We start from the raw sequence: 22,868 nt of genomic DNA, 5'->3' as shown, positions 1-22,868 counted from the left end.
CAACAACAATCATCAATGTAGTTTTCTTTTAGTCTTGACTTGGCAACTTGATTTATCATTTTTTTGTCTTGAAATATAGTCATAGACCTCATAATATATGTGTTGTAAGGCATGTGTCTAAAATACAATGATAAGTAGCATACTTTCAAACTACCCAATTTGTCATCATCAAAATAATGGAGATTAACATGATTATATCATTTGGTCTAACCATTGACACAAGGAAGATTTCTATTTGTGAATACAGTTCCTCAATGAGCCTCCCATAATATGTATGGAGTATAGAAGCAGAAAATGATGAAATAAAGTCATTTGGGAAATAGACGCCTATCCTAGGAGGCCAAAGTAAATAATTAGGACCATGGGCCTTTTTTTTTTTTTTTTTGCTTCAGGTGGCTTACCCACTCACATTGTTTAGGAGTGGTCATTTACAGCCACAGTTAGGGCAATTCATACTGAAGGGGAGAAGGGCAGACATTGAATCATTCCTAATGTTTGAGAAGCACGCAAACATTGTTAATATGATGAGGTCTCTGAGTCAAAGTGCAGTTTGATCGGTCCCTATTTGTCTGATGTGGGAATTGGATGATGTATTTGACTATTTGATTTACGTAATTGTAATTTTTTGAATGACTTGTTCACTCTCAAACTATCATTATACAATTATGTTTTTAATTTAATTGCATGACTCAAGATAATGAACATGTATATTTTTTTTATTGTCATCATATGAAATCATAGATTACAGAATGTGCTATTGTTTGAAAAAAAAATTACATATGGAATTCACAATAGAAGATTGTTGTATGTATGTGTTGAAGAGCAAGTATGGAAGAGTCTTACATGACTCTCATAGTAAGAAGTCTCGTAGAGCTAGGATTAATATGGAGAAGTCTAAGAAAAGTCTCATAGAAGCAGGTCTCACAGAAGAGTCTTAGTTAAAGGTATTTTAGTTATGTTAGTATTCTATTTTTGTTTAGTTGTTCAATTGTTCTGGGGCTTATCTTAAGTATTTGACTTTGGGTGTAACTGGGACTGTTACGTTGTAGAGCCTAATTAACGCCTTATGCTGAGTTGGTTTTCTCTTTAAATTGGGGGACGCCGCTATTAAGGTTTTATGATCTTAATCAGAAGAGCATCTCAAGTTGTAGCCTGAGAGGTTAAAGAGAAACACAAGTGTGTGATTTCTCTTGTAAACTATTTCATCTTCATAGTGGATTACTATAGCGACGGAAGACAGGATGTAGTCTAACCTTGAGGCGAACCTGTATAAATCATGTTGTATTTTTCCGTGTTTGTTTCTCCTTTTTTTTGTATTTATTATTATTTTTCTCGTTAGTTTGGAATTAGGGTGTCTAATTCCTAATAGGGACAAGAGTAGTTTAATTAAAATTGGATTCTACTTGTTTCCTCTATTATGACTAGAGGCTCATGTACTCAGTTAGTGAAGTATTTTTTTTTTCCAGAAATTCAACAATAGGTATGTATATATGTATGTATGTATGTATATATATATATATATATGTATATATATGTGTATGTATATATAAATGTATAAATGTATATATATGTGTGTGTGTATATATATATATATATATATATATATATATATATATATATATCTATCTATCTATATATATATATATATATATATAAACTAATTCAACAAGATCTTGATACATGAAGGAATCAGTCGGTTAAAAAAACATTTATTGGCATTCAAGGTGGTGTTGAGCCAAGTACAAAGTGTACCACAAATATTAAGAAGTACTTTAACATGCTTTTGACAAATAAAAAAGCAAAAAACAAGAAAACCTAGAAGGAGAACAATTGGCGATGATATCATAGACTAGAGAGGATGAAGATAGTGACATTGAGGGTGAAGATACCGCAAACATGTAGTGAGCAATGAGGGAGTCATTAACGGATGTGTGTATATTAGAATAGAGACAAAAGAGAACAAATGAGAGGTGTTCTCTCTTATATATCCAGCCAAGAGGAGAGGGATTTGTTTGTAGCAGGATATAATAGAGATACAACTAGAAAGATTCAAGAGTTTTGACACTCTAAATCTTTACAAATAAGTGGTTCTTCGAAGACAACCAAGAGGAAACTAAATTTATATAGGTGTGTGGTGAAGATGAAAATAATCCTCGGATGAGGAAGGGATGACCAATGGACCGATTTGTATCTCGAACTAAAGAGTTGACTCAATGTAAACTTCAAAATATGTGTAAAGGTGGATTGATGATTGTCAAATTTTTCCACTATAAATGTCAATCCTATCACATTACACAGAAAGAATACTTTATCAAAATGAAATATGCCACAATTACTATCATATCATCAACCCAAGAGGTTCATGTGCAACACCTTCATATTAGCCTATAGCCAGGGACCACATACATGATCCTGGAGGAAAACTCATGTAACTTATGTATTAAGGTCATTATGGTGCACGTTATCAAAATAACTATCCATTTGAAAATGATTGATTGTTAGCCTCATCAAAATATTTTGGTATAGATGATCCAATACCAAATCCAATTTCGTGTGAAAAGTACGGGCTTCTAGCCGTCCGATCATAATCAACGGCACTGCACAAAGCCCCCATTCCCGCTTCCCGCTCCCCGCCCCCCTTTCTTCCCTCTCTTTTCATTTCTCCCCGTTCCTGTTCTCGCTCCCCATTCCCCTTTCTTACCCTCGCCTTCGCCGTCGACTCCCTCGCCGCGTCTCGCAGCCTCACCCTCGCCCCCGCCTCTTCCTCCGTCGCCGAGTGACGGTGGTGGGAGCATGCCTAACGGCACCCACCACATGCCTCTATGCGATTGTTCTGTACTGTTCCGCCAGGGTGAGTTTTCGGAACTCTGGATTTAAAAATTCCAGATTTCGTGGATGATTGGATTCTATTTTGCTTTAGAAAAATTGTTCGTATGCAGTGATAGTTTTAGCCTTCTTCCGTGCTGGACTTTGGACTACCTTTGGGGTTTTGTTTTTGCAGTTACAACATCTCCTGAGGGATGGTCTTATGCCTCCTTCCTCTCTTATGGATTAAAACTGGCTCACCCTCTTCCTTCTTCGAGCGCTGATCCAAACTGAAAGTACAGAGACAAAGTAAATTTATCAACACCATCAATGAAAAGGTAACCTACTCTTTCCTATACTCATTTATGCCGATGAAATTTGGACATACAAACATCCAACTAAATAAATTCTGAACAAGACCAATAGCTTAAATTGTCTCAATAGTGTATCTAGACTATAAATTCAAGTTGTATCAAGATGATAATCCAATGCACATTGTGTGGAGTTAAGTAACAATGGATAACTTTTATTTTTTGTAATTTAAGTTAATTTCGATATAACAACATCTTACAGAGACTGTCAGCTATTGCGCAATAACATAAGATGGATAAAACTTTTAACCTGTAGATACGGAGCCATTTTTTGGATCTTTCTCACCACCAACATGCTGGCAGAGGAACCAGACACCCGCATTTGCAAAATCGTAAAACAATAACCACAAGCGCTTTCAGTAAGATGGAAATAGAGATGCAAATGTGAAATAATAAAAAGCAACAGGTAAGAAATAATTAAAAGCAAGGTGCCCTTCCCATGTAAAACTTGGAGCAAAGCACAAAGACAACATCGGCGAACTCACCCGAGAGGAAGGGCTCGGCGATAGGCCACAAACAGGGATAATGGCAGAGGAAGAGATGGAAGAAGGACTAAGCATCAGACTGGGACGACGATTCACCCGACTGGAAGGGCTTTACTATTATTATTGCATATGTAATTAGAAGTACAAGCAAAAGCAATCAAACATATAATAAACACACAATGTTTTTATAGTGCTTGAATCGTACTTTATATTATTAATCTACCCACAAGGGTCTTTAGTCTTGGAATTAAAATATTCACAAAGCTTTGGGTTGCTAAATGACACATAATAAATTGTCTCTAAAGCCAATTATAATAATGTTCACATAGGGATATGCTCTACCCAATTAACTATAATAGCCAACTTTAAAAAGCTTACCCTCACTCAGAATTACGGCAAGAAACTAAGGTTATCCTTGTTAAAAGACACATTTGTGTAGGGTGGTATTATGGTAAACAGGATAACTCTTTAATAAGATGTGGCATGGCTTGGTAATTATATCCTTTTATGTATTTTTTTCTCTTAAGAGGTGTAGCCCTAAGGGTATCATTGATATTGTAAATATCTCTCTATAACTATAAATACAGCTCAATTAGCATAAGGAAGAGTATCAACCTCTAGCACCTTTAGCCTCATGGCCTTCTTGAAATTCGTCCTTTCTCCTCTCTCTTCTCTTTCTCTCACAAGAGCTAGAGTTCTCTCTTCTCTCCTCTCATCTTCTCTTCTCCTTCTTCTCTTCTTTCCTTCCCTAGAGATCTCATTATGTTTATGTGAAGGCCCTAGAAATCAATAAGGTATCCATACGGACAAAGATATAACATGGAAAACGAGAAGATAATGGAGAAGAAAAGGAGAAAGAAGAAGAAGAAGAAAAACAAAAGAAAAAAAATGAGTTTTTTTTTTTGTTTTGCCCTTTTTTTCTTTTGTTTTTCCCGTTAGTCTTCTTCTGCTCCAATTCTTATTTTCCATTGGATTTCAAAATCTCTTACAATAATTTCATTTACAGAAAATTTATACATTTGGAAAGATCTTTGAGTTTAGTCTCTAATGCAAAAATTATTTTTGTAATTCAACATTTATAAAGAGAGAAATTGACAAATGAAGTGGCAAATGTCAAGTATTTAAAAAGTTCCCAATAGTAGCAGATGCCTCAAATTTCTGAATCGTTTGTAACAACACAATTGAGAATTTATATAGAGAATTCTATCTCAAAAAAAAGCTATATGCATCTACTTTTTATCTCAATAAACAGTTCTCAATCCGATCCTTCTAGATTGAGATATCCACATTGGAAAAATCAAAGATCATGTTGGTAGTTTGTTGCATGCAAAAATCCGAATTTATGCTGATTTCTTTTTCCTTTACTTTTTTAGTTGCTAATCTTGGTTAATTTTCCTATTTGTTTTGAAACTCTAGTCAAGATTTCACCAACTTGAGTGTCTTTCCTTCTTTAAGAGTTTCCTTTCTTTGATCTCAAATTACATTCGTTTCCTTAAGAGAAGTTATTTCTTATATGAGTTTAGTTTCGTTTTATACAAAGTTTGAAAATTTTGAATTAGAAATTTTTGTTTCCTCATTCTAAATTTTAAATATTATTGTTCCAAATATCCCTTATTTCAAAATTTCTCTTGAATATTTTCTTTCCAAATTGGTCAAGTTTGTGTTAAAAAGTAATTTACCTTATACAAGAAGTCTATTTTTAGAAAGTTTCCTTTATTATGTTCCATATCAAAACTTTCTTATAGGATTTTTTAAGTTTCCTCAATCATCATATTCATAGAGGAATTATTTTTTATCTCCCATATGAGTCAAACCTAGTTATTTATTATCCATCTATTGGTCTAAAAACACCTCCTCCTTACTTAAAGTATGCGAGTACCTATATTTTTGCTCACACCCTTAATTCCTCAAAGTAATTTCTTCTACTTGTTCTTTTTACATCACTTCAAAGCAATGCCTATAGACCCACTACCTGGAAAGATCAAGAGTGTGTACTACATCCTGTTTAATTCATTCTTCTTCTTATCCAAGTGGTATAGCCAAGTGGTATTTTGAGCTATCCTTAAAAGTGTAAAGACTCTTCTCGTTGGCCTAAAATGGGTCACATCCCCTTTAAGTTTGAGCTACCATTTCAGATTGGAGTTGAAGTTTTATCATTTAGGTAGGGGGTGATGTTTCTTCTCTCATCATTATTTTCTGCTAGCTAGGTCTCTTCACAAAGAACAAGAAAGAGGTAACCATGTTGTGGTAATCAAATTTTGATTGACTAAAACATCCAAGTAAGGGGGAGAACAAGATGAAGACTACAAACAAACTGTAAATAAGAATAAAATGAATCAAAGCAAGACAACCAATATTTCATTTTCAAGCCACATAAGATAGGAACTTTTTTTCAAGCATACAGGTTTCTTGACCAAGATTATCTGCAAAATGAAGTTACAAATACTAGTTTGAGAGGGAGTGTTAAAAGATACCCATGTGTGTAAGGTGGCATTATGGTAAATAGGACAACTCTTCAATAAGAGGTGGCATGACTTTGTAATTATACAAGCCAGTGTATGCCCTTTTATGTCTTTTTTCTCTTAAGAGTTGTAGCCCTAAGGGTATTATTGATATTATAAACATCTATCTCCAACAATAAATACAGCCAATGGGCATAGGGAAGAGTATCAACCTCTATTCTCTCCTCTTTTCCTCTCCTTCTCTCTTCTCCTTCCTTTGAGATCTCATTGTGTTTATGTGAAGGCCCTTGAAATCAACAATCCAAGCTGGACCTATAAAGGTATTTTCAGTAGCTAACTTGGCTACATAGGTCCCACACATGGACTTATATTAGCAGTTTATGAGGCACACTAAGCCTAGATCCAAGGATATGATTTTCAGCACCACTTGCCTACTCAAGGATTTACAGCGTAGTGACAGTAACAATAGCACGACTTCATAGAATTTCCCTTAGGAATACAATAGCTAACTAAGCAATAGGTTAAATCCATAAAAGATTGTACAACAACTTCGCAACAAGCATATAGAATACTCTCAATCAAATTATGATAAGGACGGTCATGCCTTGCCAAGGTTTGACCTACTTGCACGAGCTACTTGCTTACACTTCAACACATGTAAATGCTTCTCCAATGAGCAAATTTCAAAATTCAGGCACAAACATATAAGCATAGTAATCTTAAGTACATATGTTGTGAACCTCAAGGGATGGCTTAAGGTTAGAGCTTGAGAGAGAAGGGTTTATTGGGTGAAAGAATTTAAATTGGCATGGACAATAAGTGTAGACTCACTTATCAAAAAGCCTCCCACCTAGATATCAAACCACTTAGTAGGGGGCCAACTTGTTAGAGATTTTCCCAAATGAGAAAAGTGTTTTGTATTGAATGTTTAAATTCAAATATTGCTTACATATTATAGCGTTCCACTATTGGGCACTTCTACAAAAATTTATATGTGGGACTATAGGGTGTCTCCCCCTTACTTGGGTGTCAAGCCTTCTTTGGAGGCTTTCTAGAGGCCTAGGTGAGGTGAAGCCCCTTCTAGAGGCTTCCACTGGACATTTTTACCCTTCCCTTGAGCTAACACCGTTTTCGAGAATTTTTTCTAGATCTTTTTGCCCTTGTTGAGTTCACTCTACTTCTCCTTTTTTTTCTTCTTTTAATTCTCTTCTGCCCTTGTTGAGTTCACTCTACTTCTCCTTTTTTTCCTTCTTTTAATTCTCTTTTGCCCTTGTTGAGTTCACTCTACTTCTTTTTTTTTTCTTCTTTTAATTCCCTTTTGCCCTTGTTCTCTAGCAATTCTACCCCCTTCTTCCCCCTACACCCCTACAATCTAATAGCATTTCAAGGGTCCTTAACTCAGATTTTAAAATATTAGTTCACTGTTAATCGGGTTTGGTTTTTTAAATAGGAGAAATCATAAAAGAGCTCAACATAAAATTGATTACACATTACAAGCTCAATAGTTAGGGATATGAATCTTTGAGTTCAGATTTTCTAGACCAAGATCAATAAAACACTTTCAATATATGAGTGCAATGATGCTAAGATTTATAAAGTAGTAACCTAAAAGAGTAATGAAATACCCCTCAAATGCTCTTGATAATTTCAAGTAAATCTAAAAACCATTACAAATTTTCTTCCAAAGACAACTAATATCATTTTTCAAAGTAATTGGTGCACAATGTCTAAGAAGAATCAAGCTGAGAAAGTACAATTTCAAAGTGCATTGAAGAGTAGATATTAAAGAGTCTTACATGACTCTCATAGTAAGAAGACTCACACAATAGAAATTAATAGGTAGAGTCTCACAGGAGGAGGTCTCATAGAAGAGTTACAATTAAAGGTGTTTTAGTTATATTGGTCGTCTATTTATGTTTCGTTGTTCAATTATTCTAGGACTTACCTTTTAGTGTTAATTTTGGGTGTGACTAGAATAAGGGTAGTTTAATTGTAATTGGATTCTACTTTTTTCCACTATAATAAATAGAGACTCATTGTACTCAAATTAAAACAAGTTAGTGAAATATTTCTCATTTCCATAAATTCAATAAAGTATCAAAGTGGGCTTTGTGAGTTGACTAGATCAACCCACAAATATATAATCTGATCCTTTTTCCTATCTATCATCTCTAGCAATGTAGGTTCACATTCTATCTTTTTTCTTTCTTTTTGTCCTAGTACCCATTTTTTTCTTGGTGCCCGAACCTCCATAATGACAATTCTATACTTAAAATTATATATTTAAGGAAATAAATTTAAGTCTATTTTATGACGCAAAAATAAAATTTTCAAATGAAGTTTTCTACAAAGGGAAAATGATATTTGAAGCAGGAACGGTCAAACAACAAGAGAGGTTCAAGTAGTAGCAGAAAGTCTCAACTTTAGAGGTATTTTATGCCATAAAAATGAGGCTTTATATGGAGAAATATGTCAAAAGATATATCTTTAAGTCTATTTTCTTACCTATTAGACTAATTCTTAATCTTATTTTTCTAGAGATATTTATCAATATCGGAAGAATCAATGGTCACGTTGGCCAAAGAAGAAAAAGCACTCAGTTCAGCCAGATTAAGAAGTCCAAAATTCTATCAGGTTCCTTCTCTCAAAAGAATTATTTTTAATAAAAATATATATTTTAATTAAAGGTATCAAAGTTTAGTTTCAAAAGGAGAAAAATTTACGTCAATCTGATTCATATGTAAGGAGATATTCGCATTGGAGTCGACAACTATTAAGCTACAAAAAGAATAAAATAAAGAGGTCATAACATATTTAAGAACGAAGATTTTTATGTTAACTTAGGTATCAAGTTAAAACTCTTCGAGTCTAGTTTCTTAAGAAACAAATGGTTTGGAGTTTTGACCTATATTTTTGGAGATATTGATATCAGAACTATTAAAGGCCTATTTTACCAAAAATGACTATTTTTTCTCTTATTATCTCTCCATGCATTGGTGTGAATTGAGTTTTTTTTTCTCCTAGAATCCTAGTTTTTAGAAAAAAATTGTGATCTAATTAGAGAATTTTGGTCAAAATTAATCACTCCATGATCAGCCTGTTCAAGATGTGCAAAAAAATTCTTCTTCAATGTTGTTTTCAAGCTTTGCATTTTTATTACTTGGTTGAGTATATTACGCAGCGTCAACTCTAAAAATTGTGATAACCCCCCCCCCCCCCCACCCCGCCAAAACAAAAAAAACAAAAAGTAATACTTGGTCAAATTCATTAAGTTCTACCATTATAATCTTTGCTAGTTTTTGAAAAAAAAAGGTCATATTCCATATTCATTTAGAAGTATGATTATTGCATTGTTGTCTCCTTCCGGTTAAAGTTATTTTCCTCTAGTATTTCTCCACACTTCAGAACAATACCTAGACCTAGTACCTAAAAAGTATAGGAGTGTGTCCATCATCCAACTTAAATCAAGTCTTTTATTCTTCACCCAAGAAGTGATTTGTGTTTAAGCTACCCTTGAAAAGTTATTAGTCACTTTTATTAAGCCCTAAAGTAGGGTCGTTTTCAACCTTTAAAATAGAGCGGACTGTGTTTCAGACTATAACTATTTTGACAGATGTTTGGAGTTTTTTCATATAGCTAGGAGTGATTTTCTTCTCCCACATTGTGTTTTGTCCAAGTTGGATCTCTATGTCCTTTTTATCCCCACCTTGAGGGGGAAAAGTAGAATAAGACGTATAAGATAGAGGTATTTTGTTCCAAATGTTGTGGCAATTTTTATTTGCCCAAAATATCCATGAAAGGGAGAGAACAAATGATGAAGATTTAACATCTATGAAAAAGTCTTAGATAATGAAGATAGAAAACCAAGATTGAAGACCAAGAATCATTTTCATTGCAAGCTGGAGTTATAAATTCCGACTTGAGGGGGAGTGTTGAAGAGCATATATGAAATAGTCTTACATGGCTCTTACAGTAAGAAGTCTCACATAACTAGAATTAATATGGTGGAATCCTATAGAAGTCTCACAGAATGTGGTTTCATAAAAGAGTCTCAGTTAAAGGTGTTTTAGTTATGTTAGTCTTCTATTTATGTTCAGTTGTTCAATTGTTCTAAGACTTATCTTTTAGTATTTAACTTTGGGTGTAACTAGGATAAAAGTAGTTTAATTGTAATTAGTTTGTACTTACTTTGCCTATTATAAATACAGGTTCATTGTACTCAAATTACAACAAGTTAGTGGAGTGTTTTTCTTTTCTCGAAATTCAACAAAGTGAAAGCATAAGAAGTACTTATTTCTTTATTGGGTCACTTTTTAAATCATAAATCCAATCTCCATTTTTGGTTTCAAAGTATGAAAGCACGTAGGAGTGTTCATTTTTGCTTCAGGAGTCGAGATGACAAAACATTGGGGGAGAATCAACTCAATAGATAAGCTTTCAACGTTGAAACTCAAAACCATTGAGCTTGTAAAGAGACTTTTTGTCCTTTTGAAAAAAATCGATGAAGTCTCAACTAAGATCCATGAGAAAATACTTAAAATTTTAATTATGAGCTGTGTTAGTGTTTTGGTTGTGTGGCCTTACTCAAAACACATTTTCACCAATTTGAGTATGTATTATTTGATTTCACAAATTTTATCCCTTTAGTGATTAATTATTGGGAGGTGGGTGTTTTATTGACATTGTCACCTATAGCCTTGTGCCCAAAATTTTATCCAAATCAACAATGGTGAAAATTGGGATAATTCACTTAGAAATTTTCAAGTTTAGATGCTCGTGGATGGGTTGTTGGGCATAGGACCATGCATTGACTTGTTGTCACATCATCATACGGTATTGTGTTCATATAAAACATAGGATGGGTGACCACTTTATGGGGTAATTGGGCCTTGTAGAAAAAACTTGTATGGACGAGTTTTGCATGACTCTCAAAGCAAGAAGTCTGACAGAATCAAAATTAATAAGGCAGAGTCTAAGATGTGTTAGCTTCATGAGTCAAAGAGGTTTTGTAGGCAAAGATGGTTTTACCTACGAAACTAATATCATGGTTAGAGGTTTTTTTAATTTATTTTAATGAAATTATAACTACACGTTGGGAAAAAAAGAGTTAAGATTTGCTCATGTATGGGATAACGTTGGATTGTTCCCTTCTAATCACAACAAGAAGGTAAATAAGAACCCATGGAATAGGTGAGATATAGAAGCTTCGGATGTGGAAATAGGTGCCACTAATCCTATTGCTAGTCCATGTAGATTTGAACCCAAGAACAAGTCCATGTTTTATAGAAGCTTAAGATATGATTTAGCTAGGAGGCAACAGTCTATGAATAGGAATGACTATGGTTTGAGGAACAAGAGAAGAATCATGTCTCTCTCTCTCTCTCTCTCTCTCTCTCTCTCTCTCTCTCTCTCTCTCTCTCTCTCTCTCTCTCTCTGTGTGAATTCGCTTGGCTAAATTTATTGTTAGATCAATCCTTCTAATATTTGTAACCGGTTGAATTAATAAGATAGGAAGAAGATTAATTTTGAGCTCTTGGATAGTCTGACTTTGTGTTCCATTTTTATCTCTTGACTCTCCATTTTGTAAGCACATGGCAACTAAAACATTCATTGCCTCCCTCATGGCTGAAAGAACAACACTTAATGTTTAGGAGGCATCTAAATCCCAAAACCAATGTTTTAGTGCCACCAAGGACTCCAGAATTTTAATGTTAGCTTGTATGTACTACTAACATTTTAAACCTATGTATTCAGACACAATTGTTAGTCAAGAGAGAAAAAGTGATTAAGTCAAGGTGCACAACAAAGTGATAGCTTGCAAGATGGATGAGTGGACAAATTGAAGATTAGACATTGTTGTCAAAATGACAAGCAAGAAGGAAGCCAAGTTCATGAATCAAAGAATTTTAGATCATTAATATCTTTTTTTTTTCCAAATTTATTTAGTTTATCAATCAAGATTTATTAGTGAAATTTCCTTAGAGCCTTAAAATAGAAATGGAGAAATATGATTGAGCTTTGCAAAATTTGTCACCTCAAGGTGGCAATAAGTGATTTGGGAGAATTTTCTAACGCAACTATTTGCAAAATGCTTTGTGGGATGATGGAGTAGCATCAAATGAGACAACAAACTAGAGGCAAAGGTGCACTCAGTAGGAAAAAAAGTCAAAGAATACAAATTGCAACAAGTCTAGATGAGGCACATCATGTTGTATTACAATTGCATCATTGGATACAACAAAACCTAGATATTTCTCACTGTATAGGCCATTCAAAGTCCTTTCACACTCAAAGCTAAAGACTTTTAGATTTTTATTGCATCTAGCCTTAAAATAGAAATGGAGAAATATGATTGAGCTTTGCAAAATTTGTCACCTCAAGGTGGCAATAAGTCATTTGGGAGAATTTTCTAACGCAACTATTTGCAAAATGCTTTGTGGGATGATGGAGTAGCATCAAATGAGACAACAAACTAGAGGCAAAGGTGCACTCAGTAGGAAAAAAAGTCAAAGAATACAAATTGCAACAAGTCTAGATGAGGCACATCATGTTGTATTACAATTGCATCATTGGATACAACAAAACCTAGATATTTCTCACTGTGTAGGCCATTCAAAGTCCTTTCACAGTCAAAGCTAAAGACTTTTAGATTTTTATTGCATCTAGCTTTCACTTTTAGTTTTATGTTTTATTTAGTAGCATCTATCTCATCAATTATCTTTAATACCTGTAAAAGCTTTTTTCATGTGTTTTATATTTGTGATTCCTGGAAGCTTTTCAAAGTCAATTTATTGAGGCGGCTGTAGATCCGTAGGATAGTTCAGCCTCCTTTGAAAGTTAAAATGTCTTTTAGTGGCCAGGAAATTTTCCGAAAGCCATGCACAGAATAGCCATCGTAAATCATCAAAGAGGAGTAAAGGAAGATTCGTACAGCGAATCCAGATACAGAGAACTACATTACTTGCCGTCCTTGAACTAGTTGAAAATTCAACCTTCTTATCGCTATATAATGGATGGATCTAAATCATTTTATCCACCAATCTCCTGAGTCCAGAGTCTTCAGACCCTTTCTTTCTTGTCTCACAACGAAGGCTTCCGATATGGGTGACAAGTACAGATCTCACATTTACGGAGAAGGAGAGAAGAACACTGTGTGGAGGTTTGGAGGTCCTCCGAATTATGATGTAGTGAACAAGCTCTTTGAAGAAGGCCGAACAAATGTAAAGATCGACTTTGCTTGGCAGCATTTTTTTCTTCAGTATTATTGATCCATATATCTCCTTTTGAGTGACGATATTACGAATATTTTGTAGGTGTGGCCTGAAGGATCCCTCGAAGAAAGAGTTCAGAATATTGTGAAGACGTGGGAGATGGAGATCGTTCACAAGGTGAACGCGGAGGACTACAAAAGTGTTAATGCTGAAAAATTCACGCACAGCGTCAATGGTAATTAATATTCATAAGACCTCACTCTTTATTTCTCTCCGCGTGACATCCAAAGAATAAAGATGTTATATCAGTAATTGCGTGGCTTGTTTCCATACAGGGAGGCGCCCCATGTCTTTACAAGATGTTATGAAAGTAGGAAGTTACAATGCATTTCTTCAGACATCGTTGCCAGAAAGCTTGAGAGCTTACAACCCAGATAAGGAAACGTCGCAGTCATCCAACGAGGCGTTCGTAAGAACATTTACTCGAGGATTTGCTTTGGAAATAATTGAAGTTTATGCTGGTCCTCCTGTGATCTCCTATAAATTCAGACACTGGGCTTTCATGGAGGGTCCCTTCCAGGGGCATCCTCCGACAGGAGAGTTAGTAGAATTCTACGGCTTGGGAGTCGTGAGGGTAAATCTCCTTTGCCTCTTCTTAGATATATACAACCATTACTATTGTTCTGCTCTTCTTCTTCAACCTTATCTTTTTGGGTTACTAATTTTACTGTTGCATGCCGCAGCTTGACGAGTCGAACCGAGTTGAAAGTGTGGAGTTCTTTTATGACCCCAGTATAGTGATCGCCCCTCTCATTGGAGGATCAAAAGCTGAAGCATCTGGAACGCCTAACATCTCAGCTCCTGGCTGCCCTGTCTTTAACAAGCACTAAATTTCCTTTGTTAGCCAAGTTGAACAAATAAATGTCTTCAAGACATTAAATAATTTTCTGTATTGGTGGATTACTGTGACAGTGTGCTAATTGAAATTTCAGATTGCTTAAATGTAGCTTTCAACTTAACTTCGACTATATATGAACGGTCATTAGTGTTTGTGTTGGGCTTAAGCACTTGGTTGTAAAATCATTGGAGGTTGTTATGGTAAATAGTGTTAAAAGATAGCCACGTGTTTAAGGTAACATTATAGTAAATAGGATAACTCTTCGATAAGAGGTGGTATGAATTTTTAATTATATAAACTGGTATATATCCTTTTATATCTTTTTTTCTCTTTAGAGGTGTTACTGATATTATAAACATCTCTCAACTATAAATACAGGCCAATGGGGCATAGGGAAGAGTATCAACCTCTAGCCTCTGAACCTAAACTACTAGGGATAATAGTTCAAAAAATGATCACATTATCTTTGTGGGTTGATCGAGTCAACTCACAAAACTTGCTATGATACCATGTTGAATTTATAGAAAAGAAAAAAACTTCATTGACTTGATGTAATCAGGGGACATGAACCCCTATTTATAATAGAGGAAAGTAGTAGAGTCCAATTACAATAAAACTATCTTTGTCCCAATTACACCCAAACTCTAACACTTAAAGATAAGTCATAGCATAATTAAATAACTTAACATAAATAGAAGACTAACATAACTAAAACACATTTAAAGTAAAACTCTTCTGTGAGACCTCCTTCCATAATAATTTTGGATCTATAAGACTTCTTATTGTAAGAGTCGTTTAAGACTTTTCCATATTTTCTCTTCAACAATTATGTATCTTACACATCGTCAACTCTGAAAAAATCATTTTCATCGCAAACTGAAGTTATAAACTCCAACTTGAGGGGGAGCGTTGAAGAGCATATATGAAAGAGTCTGACATGACTCTCATAGTAAGATGTCTCATAATAAGAAGTTTCACATAACCAGAATTAATATGGTGGAGTCATATTGGAGTCTCATAGGAAGAGATCTCACTGAAGACTCTCAGTTAAAGATGTTTTAGTTATGTTAATCTTCTTTTTATATTCAATTGTTCTAAGACTTATATTTTAGTGTTTAACTTTGGGTGTAACTGGGATAAGGGTAGTTTAATTGTATTTGGATTGTATTTGTTTCCTCTATTATAAATAGAGGGTCATTGTACTCAAATTACAACAATTAGTGAAGTGTTTTTTCTTTTCTAGAATTTTAACAAAGTGAAACCTTAAGAAGTACTTATTTCTTTATTGGGCCACTTTTTAAATCACAAATCCAATCTCCATTTTTTGTTTCAAAGTATGAAAGCATGTAAGCGTGTTCATTTTTGCTTCGGGAGTCAAAAGACAAAACATTGGGGGAGAATCAACTCAATAGATAAGCCTCAACGCTCAAACTTCAAACCATTGACCTTGGAAAGAGATTTTTTTGTTCTTTTGAAAAAATCGATGAAGTCTCAACTAAGATTCATGAGAAAATTCTTAAAATTCTAATTATGAGTTGTGTTAGTATTTTAGTTGTGTGGCCTTACTCAAAACACTTCTTCACCAGAGTATGTATTATTTTATTTCACAAATTTTATCGCTTTGGCGATTGATTATTGGGATGTGGGCATTTTCTCGACACTGCGACCTAGAGCCTTGTGCTCAAAATTTTATCAAAATCAACAATGCTGAAAATTGGGACAATTCACTTAGAACTTTGCATGTTTATATTGTCTTGGATGGGTTGTTTGGCATAGGACCATGCATTGACTTGATGTCACATCATCATACGGTATTGTGTTTGCATAACTGATAGGATGGGTGACCACTTGATGAGGTAATTGGGCATTAGTGAAAAACATGTATAGACGAGTCTTGCATGACTCTTAGAGGAAGGAGTCTCACAAAGTTAGAATTAATATGCTAGAGTCTGAGATGTGTTAGTTTCATGAGTCAAAGAGGTTTTGTAGGCAAAGATGGTTTTACCTACAAAACTAATATCATGGTTAGAGGGGGTTTTAATTTCTTGTAATGCAAGTATAACTACTTGTTGGAAAAAAAAAGAGTTAAGATTTGCTCAAGTATGGGATAACATTGGATTGCTCCCTTCTAATCACAATAGGAAGGTAAAATGAATTGTTCCTGCATGGAAATAGGTGCTACTCACTCTTCTCAAGTGATTGAAGGAGACTAATAATTGGTAGTCCATGTATATATGAACCCAAGAACAAGTGAGATATAGAAGCTTAGGATATGATTTAGCTAGGAAGCAACAATCTATGAATCGGAATGACTATGGTTTGAGGAACAAGAGACGAATCAACTCTCTCTCTCTCTCTCTCTCTCTCTCTCTCTCTCTCTCTCTCTCTCTCTCTCTCTCTCTCTGAATTAGCTTGGCTAAATTTATTGTTAGATCAATCCCTCTAATAATTGGAACATATTGAATTTAGAAGATAGAAAGAAGATTAATTTTGAGCTCTTGAGTAGTCTAACTTTGTGTTCCATTTTTATCTTTTGATTCTCCATTTTGTAAGCAGGTGGCAACTAAAACAGTCATCGCCTCCACTTGGCTTAAAGAACAACAGTTAATATTCAAGAGGCGTCAAAATCCCAAAACCAATGTTTTAGTGCATCCAAGAACACCATAATTTTGTTGATAAAAATGGTTGTTTGTATGTATTTGTTGATAAAAATGGTAGCTTGTATGTACTACTAACATTTTAAACCTATGTTTAGACACAATTGTGTTAGGAATTAAACTCTAAACTAACGAGAACAATAATAATAATCGCAGAAGAAAGGAAAAACAAACATGAAAATAAACAACAAGATTTATACAGGTTTGCCTCAAGGTGAGACTACGTCCTGTCTTCCGCTGCTGCAGTAATCCACTATGAAGATGAAATAGTTTACAAGAGAAATCGCACACTTACAAGTGTTTCTCTCTAACCTCTCGGGCTGCAACTCGAGATGCTCCTTGGATTAAGATGATAAAACCCTAATAGCGGTGTCCCTCAATTATAAAGAGAAAATTAGGGCAACCGTAATACAAGAGTAAAATCTCCAAACTGCCCTTAATGAAACAACAGTTAATATATCGTAGACCAGGCGGGGCTCCACCCCCACAACCCCAGGAGGGGGGGCTTCCCGCCCCCTTCCAACCCCCACGACGACCTAACCACGCAGGTCAATCCGCGACCAACTCAACGTAGGGCGTTAATTAGGCTCCACAACTTAACAAATTGCTCCAAGAAACTCTATGCTAGTGAAGAGAGCAAAAGTGATTAAGTCAAGTTGCACAACAAAGTGCTAGCTTGCAAGATGGGTGAGTGGATAAATTGAAGATTAGACATTGTTGTCAAAATGACAAGCAAGAAGGAGGCCAAATTCAAGACTCAACGAATTTTAGATCATTAATATCTTTTTTTCTTCCAAATTTATTTTGTTTATCAATCAAGATTTATTAGTGAAATTTCCTTAGAGCTCTAAAATAGAAATGGAGAAATATGATTGAACTTTGCAAAATTAATCACCTCAAGGTGGCAATAAGTGATGTGGGAGAATTTTCTATCACAACTATTTGCAAAATGCTTTGTGGGTTGACGAAGTAGCATCAAATGAGACAACTAACCAGAGGCAAAGGTGCACTTAATAGGTCACACATTTAAAGAATACAAATTGCAACATGTTTAGATGAGGCACATCATGTGGTATTATAATTGTATCATTGGATACAACAAAACCTAGATATTGGAGTTGCATCATTGATCGTAATTGAAATTGTACGTTTCTCACTATCCAACCCTTTCACAAGGTTCCCAATTTTAATCAAACAATAAAATAAATAAGTTTTAGCATGCAACTGAATTTTCATTTGAAAGATCCTTCATTCGGATTACTTTAACAACAAGTAATAAGATGAATCCATTCGGATTACTTTAACAACAAGCAATAAGATGAAATATTTTTAAGCACAACCGATGACTTTTGTTGTTGTTGTTGTTATTATTATTATTAATATCCTATGGATTTGTTGATTCCTTAATTTCCAAAACTTTATCAAGAAGATGTCAAAGAATGATATGTCTTGCAGTTGTTTTTTACAAGGATGCAAGTTCAAAGGTGACCTGGCAATGAATGCAAAATGAAAGCTACAATAATCTGATTAAATATTAACATTTTTTCTCATTCAATCACTATACCTCTAAAAGCATATTTCATGTGTTTTATATTTGTGATTCCTGGAAGCTTTTGCAAAGTCAATTTATTGATGCCGCTATAGATCCATAGGAAACTTCTCTGGGCTGTCACTTGAGAAGCCTCCTTTGAAAGTTAAAATGTCTCTTAGTGGCCTGGAAAATTACCGAAAGTCATGCACAGAATAGCCATCGTAAATCATAACAGATACAGAGAACTACATTTTTTCCGTCTTGAACTAATTTCCTTCAGAAAAAAAAAGACGGTATACCACCAATCTTTAATCCCTTGAAAGAGTTGAAACTTCAACCTTATATAATGGATGGATCTAAATCATTTATGTATCCACCAATCTCCAGAGTCCAGAGTCTTCAGACCCTTTCTTGTCTCACAACAAAGAGTAGCCGAGGCTTTCATTATGGGCGATAAGTACAGATCTCACATCTATGGAGAAGGAGAGAAGAACACTGTGTGGAGGTTTGGAGGTCCTCCGAATTATGATGTAGTGAACAAGCTCTTTGAAGAAGGCCGAACAAATGTACAAATCGACTTTGCTTGGCAGCATTTTTTTTATTGATCCATACATTTCCTTTTGAGTGACGATATTACGAATATTTTGTAGGTATGGCCGGGGGGATCCCTTGAAGAAAGAGTTCAGAATATTATGAAGACGTTGGAGATGGAGATCGTTCACAAGGTGAACGCGGAGGACTACAAAAGTGTTAATGCTGAAAAATACTCGCACAGCGTCAATGGTAATTAATATTCATAAGATTTCTCTCCGCGTAAAATCTAAAGAACAAAGATGTTATATCAGTAATTGCGTGACTTGTTTCCATACAGGGAGGCGCGCCATGTCTTGACGAGAGGTTATGAAAGTAGGAGGTTACAATGCATTTCTGCAGACATCGTTGCCAGAAAGCTTGAGAGCTTACAACCCAGATGCGGAAACGTCGCAGTCATCCAAAGAGGCGTTCGAAAGAACATTTCCTCGAGGATTTGCTTGGGAAGTAATTGAAGTTTATTCTGGCCCTCCTGTGATCTCCTATAAATTCAGACACTGGTCTTTCATGGAGGGTCCCTTCCAGGGGCATCCTCCGACAGGAGACTTGGTAGAATTCTATGGTACGGAAATCGTGCGGGTAAATTTCCTCTGCCTCTTCTTCTATATACAACCATTACTCTTCTTCTGCTCTTCTTATTCAACCTCATCTTTTTGGGTGACTAATTTTACTGTTGCATGCCGCAGCTTGACGAGTCGAACCGAATTGAAAGGGTGGAGTTCTTTTTTGACCCCAGCATAGTGATCGCCTCTCTCATTGGAGGATCCAAAGCTGATGCATCTGAAACGCCTCACATCTCAGCTCCTCGCTGCCCTCTCTTTAACAAGTACTAAATTCCCTTTGTCAGCTAAGTTGAACAAATAAATGTCTTCAAGACATATTAAATAATTTACTGTATGGTTGATTACTGTGACAGAGATCTGGCTTGAAAAGGTGGCAGAGATTTTATCAATGGAAAACCTGATCAAACTAAGAGTTTCAAAATCAACATAACGAGGAATTAATAGAACCCATATTGATAGAGGAGGTTCAAGAAGCTCTACTCTCATTATGCACAACCTGCCGAATTGGTTTTCAACTTATAATTAGTAAAACTTATTGGGATATTGTTAAAACAGATCTTTTTATCAAATAAACGACGTTTTCCTTTTACAGGAATCCCTACTGATCAAGGTGAAACACGAATAGTTTTCATTTCGAAAGTCTCCAACCCTGAAAGCACTAAAGACTTTAGATGCATTAGTTTAAGTAAAATCTTGTCTAAAGTGAGAAAGAAGTAACAGGCACAACCCTATGCAACAAAAGTGGATGGATTTCAAGATACGATCAGCTCTTGCAATTGAGGGATGTGGTGATTGAGTGTGTTTAGAAAACTGACAGTATCATTAAAGAGAAGCCTGTCTATTTTCATTGGAACGAGAAGCCACACCTATACTTGGTCAATCTTTCTGGACAAATAGGGACCTAAATAACAATGCTATGAATGACTACTCTCAAAAAAAGAAGATAAACACTTTGATGTCAACAAGTGGAATCCTTTTTCAAACAACAACTTTTCTCCTCAGTGAAGAATAAATGTCTTATCTTCCCAGCCCTAGAGAGGTCTGTTGAGCCAAATGGTCCTTCAACAAAACATTGATAAAAAGACATTTGGCAGCATAGGAAATTAAGGAACTAAGGAAAAGAAAATAAATTATAAGATAAAAGAAGGAACAAGAAGGATATTCTTCAAAATCAAGGACTTCAAAGTGTTTTAATGAGCACGGATCTAATATGAGTGAGCAAGTGTAAAGAGCAAGGGTAAAGAACTTACTTGGATCATTTGAAATATGTTGGGCTGCTCCATTATCAACCAGCCATGGTAGAATGAATCTTGAAATCTGCAGAGACTCATTCGCCATCGAATCTTGAAAATCTGCAGCTAATGCTTACGTACCAGAATGTTTTTCCTTGAAGCTCTTTATAAACTGTGTAGTCCAACTTTTTAGTATGATTCAGTCTACCATATACTGACTGACTTGAGCCCCCTTTATTTCTGATTAGTACCTCCTCGTAGGCTACCTTATTATTATTTATTCCTTTATTATCTCTACCAGTAAAATTGTCCCTTCTTTCCTCCATACCCATTACTAACAAAAGCAGTAGAAGTCTTTTTATTAACATAAAACCTCCCATAAAGTGTTCATGTTGCAAAAACAATGACAGGAGCTGCTCAAAAGTGGGTAACCCTTCCTGAGTGACCAAAGACTAAACAAAGATTTGGTACTCTTCACACGGCCCCTTAACAGATACATGACATTTTCCTTGATGGGAACTGGCCGCCCTAAAGCTCCTACCTGGCTGCAGAGGGTCATAACAAAGTTGTAATTGTTTGAGGCAAATCTATCACCTAGTTTTTTACCCGTTTATAGGTATCCAGTATGTGGAAGTACAAGTTAAAAAAAAATCCATCATGTGATATATATGAAATCGTTCTATGATACCAGTTCAAATATAGAAACAACAACAATTGGGAAATCCAAATTGTTGAATTACATCAAACTGATCAGATTCTAAATACAATATTTAATAGAAAAATTGGTACCTTATAAAGATTCATGATTTAAAACCCATGGTAAGAGCTGGAGAGCAATCGCTCAAAAATACAGTAAATGGTAAGAAACTTGAACTATTAGGTGCTTCGACTAGAGGGAAAAGACCCAAGAAATGGAACTTCAACTACCACTCCCACAACCTCTCCAACAATTACTTCATCACCAGCCAAGCAATCTCTTTTCTTGATATAACCGAGCCCAACATGCTCAGATTCGCTTCTTCCAACAGCATAGCTGGTGAGGTGCCCAACCTGCCAAGAATAAGAAGAGCTTTATTTCAAGGTTCAAGAAAAGCCTTAAGAGTAAAAGGTTAGTTGTGAAAAAGTTGACACCTTTTTCCCATTTATTATAATTGGATTGCCTGGCTCTGCTGGGCCTGATAGTCGAATACCCCAGAGTTTCTGCTTCACCCCATCATATGTGATGAGCCTAGCGATTGTCTCTTGCCCTTTATAACATCCTGTACAGATTCATGAACTTGGCCAAATCAGACCACCAAAAGGGTGTACTCTCTTTTCTGGCAGTGCTCAACTATCATCCATGACATGGACCCCATCTGAGAGGCCCCTCTATGAACAGGCCATACCTGGAAACCTTACTAAATGCAGAATCTAACCATCAATTAATCTTAAACTGGAAGAAAACAGTATGTTTTAATTCTGTCGTCCTTTTTTGTGTCAGTGGAGGCATTAAGCTTCACATGGATCCATAAAAATCACTACAGTATCCATGCTGAGGGGTCTTTCAGATGGTCAATCCAGGTCATTTACAATGTGCAACTCAAAATTTAGACAACCAGGGGCAAGATACCTTTGTTTAGAGAAACAGCCCTCCAGAGTCCAGCCTCAAGGACATTGAAGTCATTAGTCAGCTCTTTACTTGGGTATGGCCGCCCTGCAAAAATAAACCTGTCAGGTCACTGTCTTCAAATAAATTTAAATGTGACGGTATTTTCAAACATAATCCAAATTTAGCACCATCTAAAACCATCTACAATAGCATATCGTCCAAAATTTTACCATATCAAATATGAGTCACACCAGTAAAACAATTCAAATCAAATTGTAAAAGGAGGACAGATATACTGAATCTCATACAGACAGTAATGTTAAGATTTTCTTAATACCCTCAAATCAACATTAACCAAGCAGTGCTATAAGACCTGATTTGCCCCTCTGGTTAAAATTGGTTGGCTCACACTCTTTTGGCTGGGCAGATCACCTATAAGCCTTGGTTGTATAGTAACAGCATCTAAAGTTCTAA

General features: G+C 35.4%; 2 protein-coding genes and 1 pseudogene across 2 annotated transcripts in view; 2 read left to right on the top strand and 1 right to left on the bottom strand.

Annotated features, from left to right (window-relative positions):
- Positions 1 to 13,186: 13,186 nt before the first annotated feature.
- Positions 13,187 to 14,368, top strand: LOC137946283 (pathogen-related protein-like). Its single transcript, XM_068792517.1, has 4 exons — positions 13,187 to 13,343; positions 13,437 to 13,569; positions 13,670 to 13,968; positions 14,078 to 14,368. Exons 1-4 carry the CDS (start codon positions 13,224 to 13,226, stop codon positions 14,222 to 14,224), a joined length of 699 nt encoding a protein of 232 aa, XP_068648618.1. The 5' UTR covers positions 13,187 to 13,223; the 3' UTR covers positions 14,225 to 14,368.
- Positions 14,369 to 18,770: 4,402 nt separating this feature from the next.
- On the top strand, positions 18,771 to 19,894 carry LOC137946669 (pathogen-related protein-like; annotated as a pseudogene).
- Positions 19,895 to 21,483: 1,589 nt separating this feature from the next.
- The window catches only part of LOC137946142 (putative transferase At1g60990, chloroplastic), a 43,280-nt gene continuing 41,895 nt past the window's right edge, over positions 21,484 to 22,868 (bottom strand). The window contains exons 10-12 of the mRNA XM_068792342.1: positions 22,416 to 22,499; positions 21,938 to 22,065; positions 21,484 to 21,856 (exon numbers count right to left, since the gene is read on the bottom strand). Of these exons, the coding sequence (XP_068648443.1) occupies positions 21,683 to 21,856; positions 21,938 to 22,065; positions 22,416 to 22,499 (386 nt within the window). The 3' untranslated portion in view covers positions 21,484 to 21,682. The remainder of the gene's footprint in view (positions 21,857 to 21,937; positions 22,066 to 22,415; positions 22,500 to 22,868) is intronic.

The sequence above is a fragment of the Aristolochia californica genome, unplaced genomic scaffold, assembly GCF_029961685.1.
Source record: "Aristolochia californica isolate CCGP_79_NKW_82.1479 unplaced genomic scaffold, dmAriCali1.0.hap1 SCAF_12, whole genome shotgun sequence".
Lineage (NCBI taxonomy): Eukaryota > Viridiplantae > Streptophyta > Magnoliopsida > Piperales > Aristolochiaceae > Aristolochia > Aristolochia californica.
This window is presented reverse-complemented; position numbering and strand designations above follow the sequence as displayed.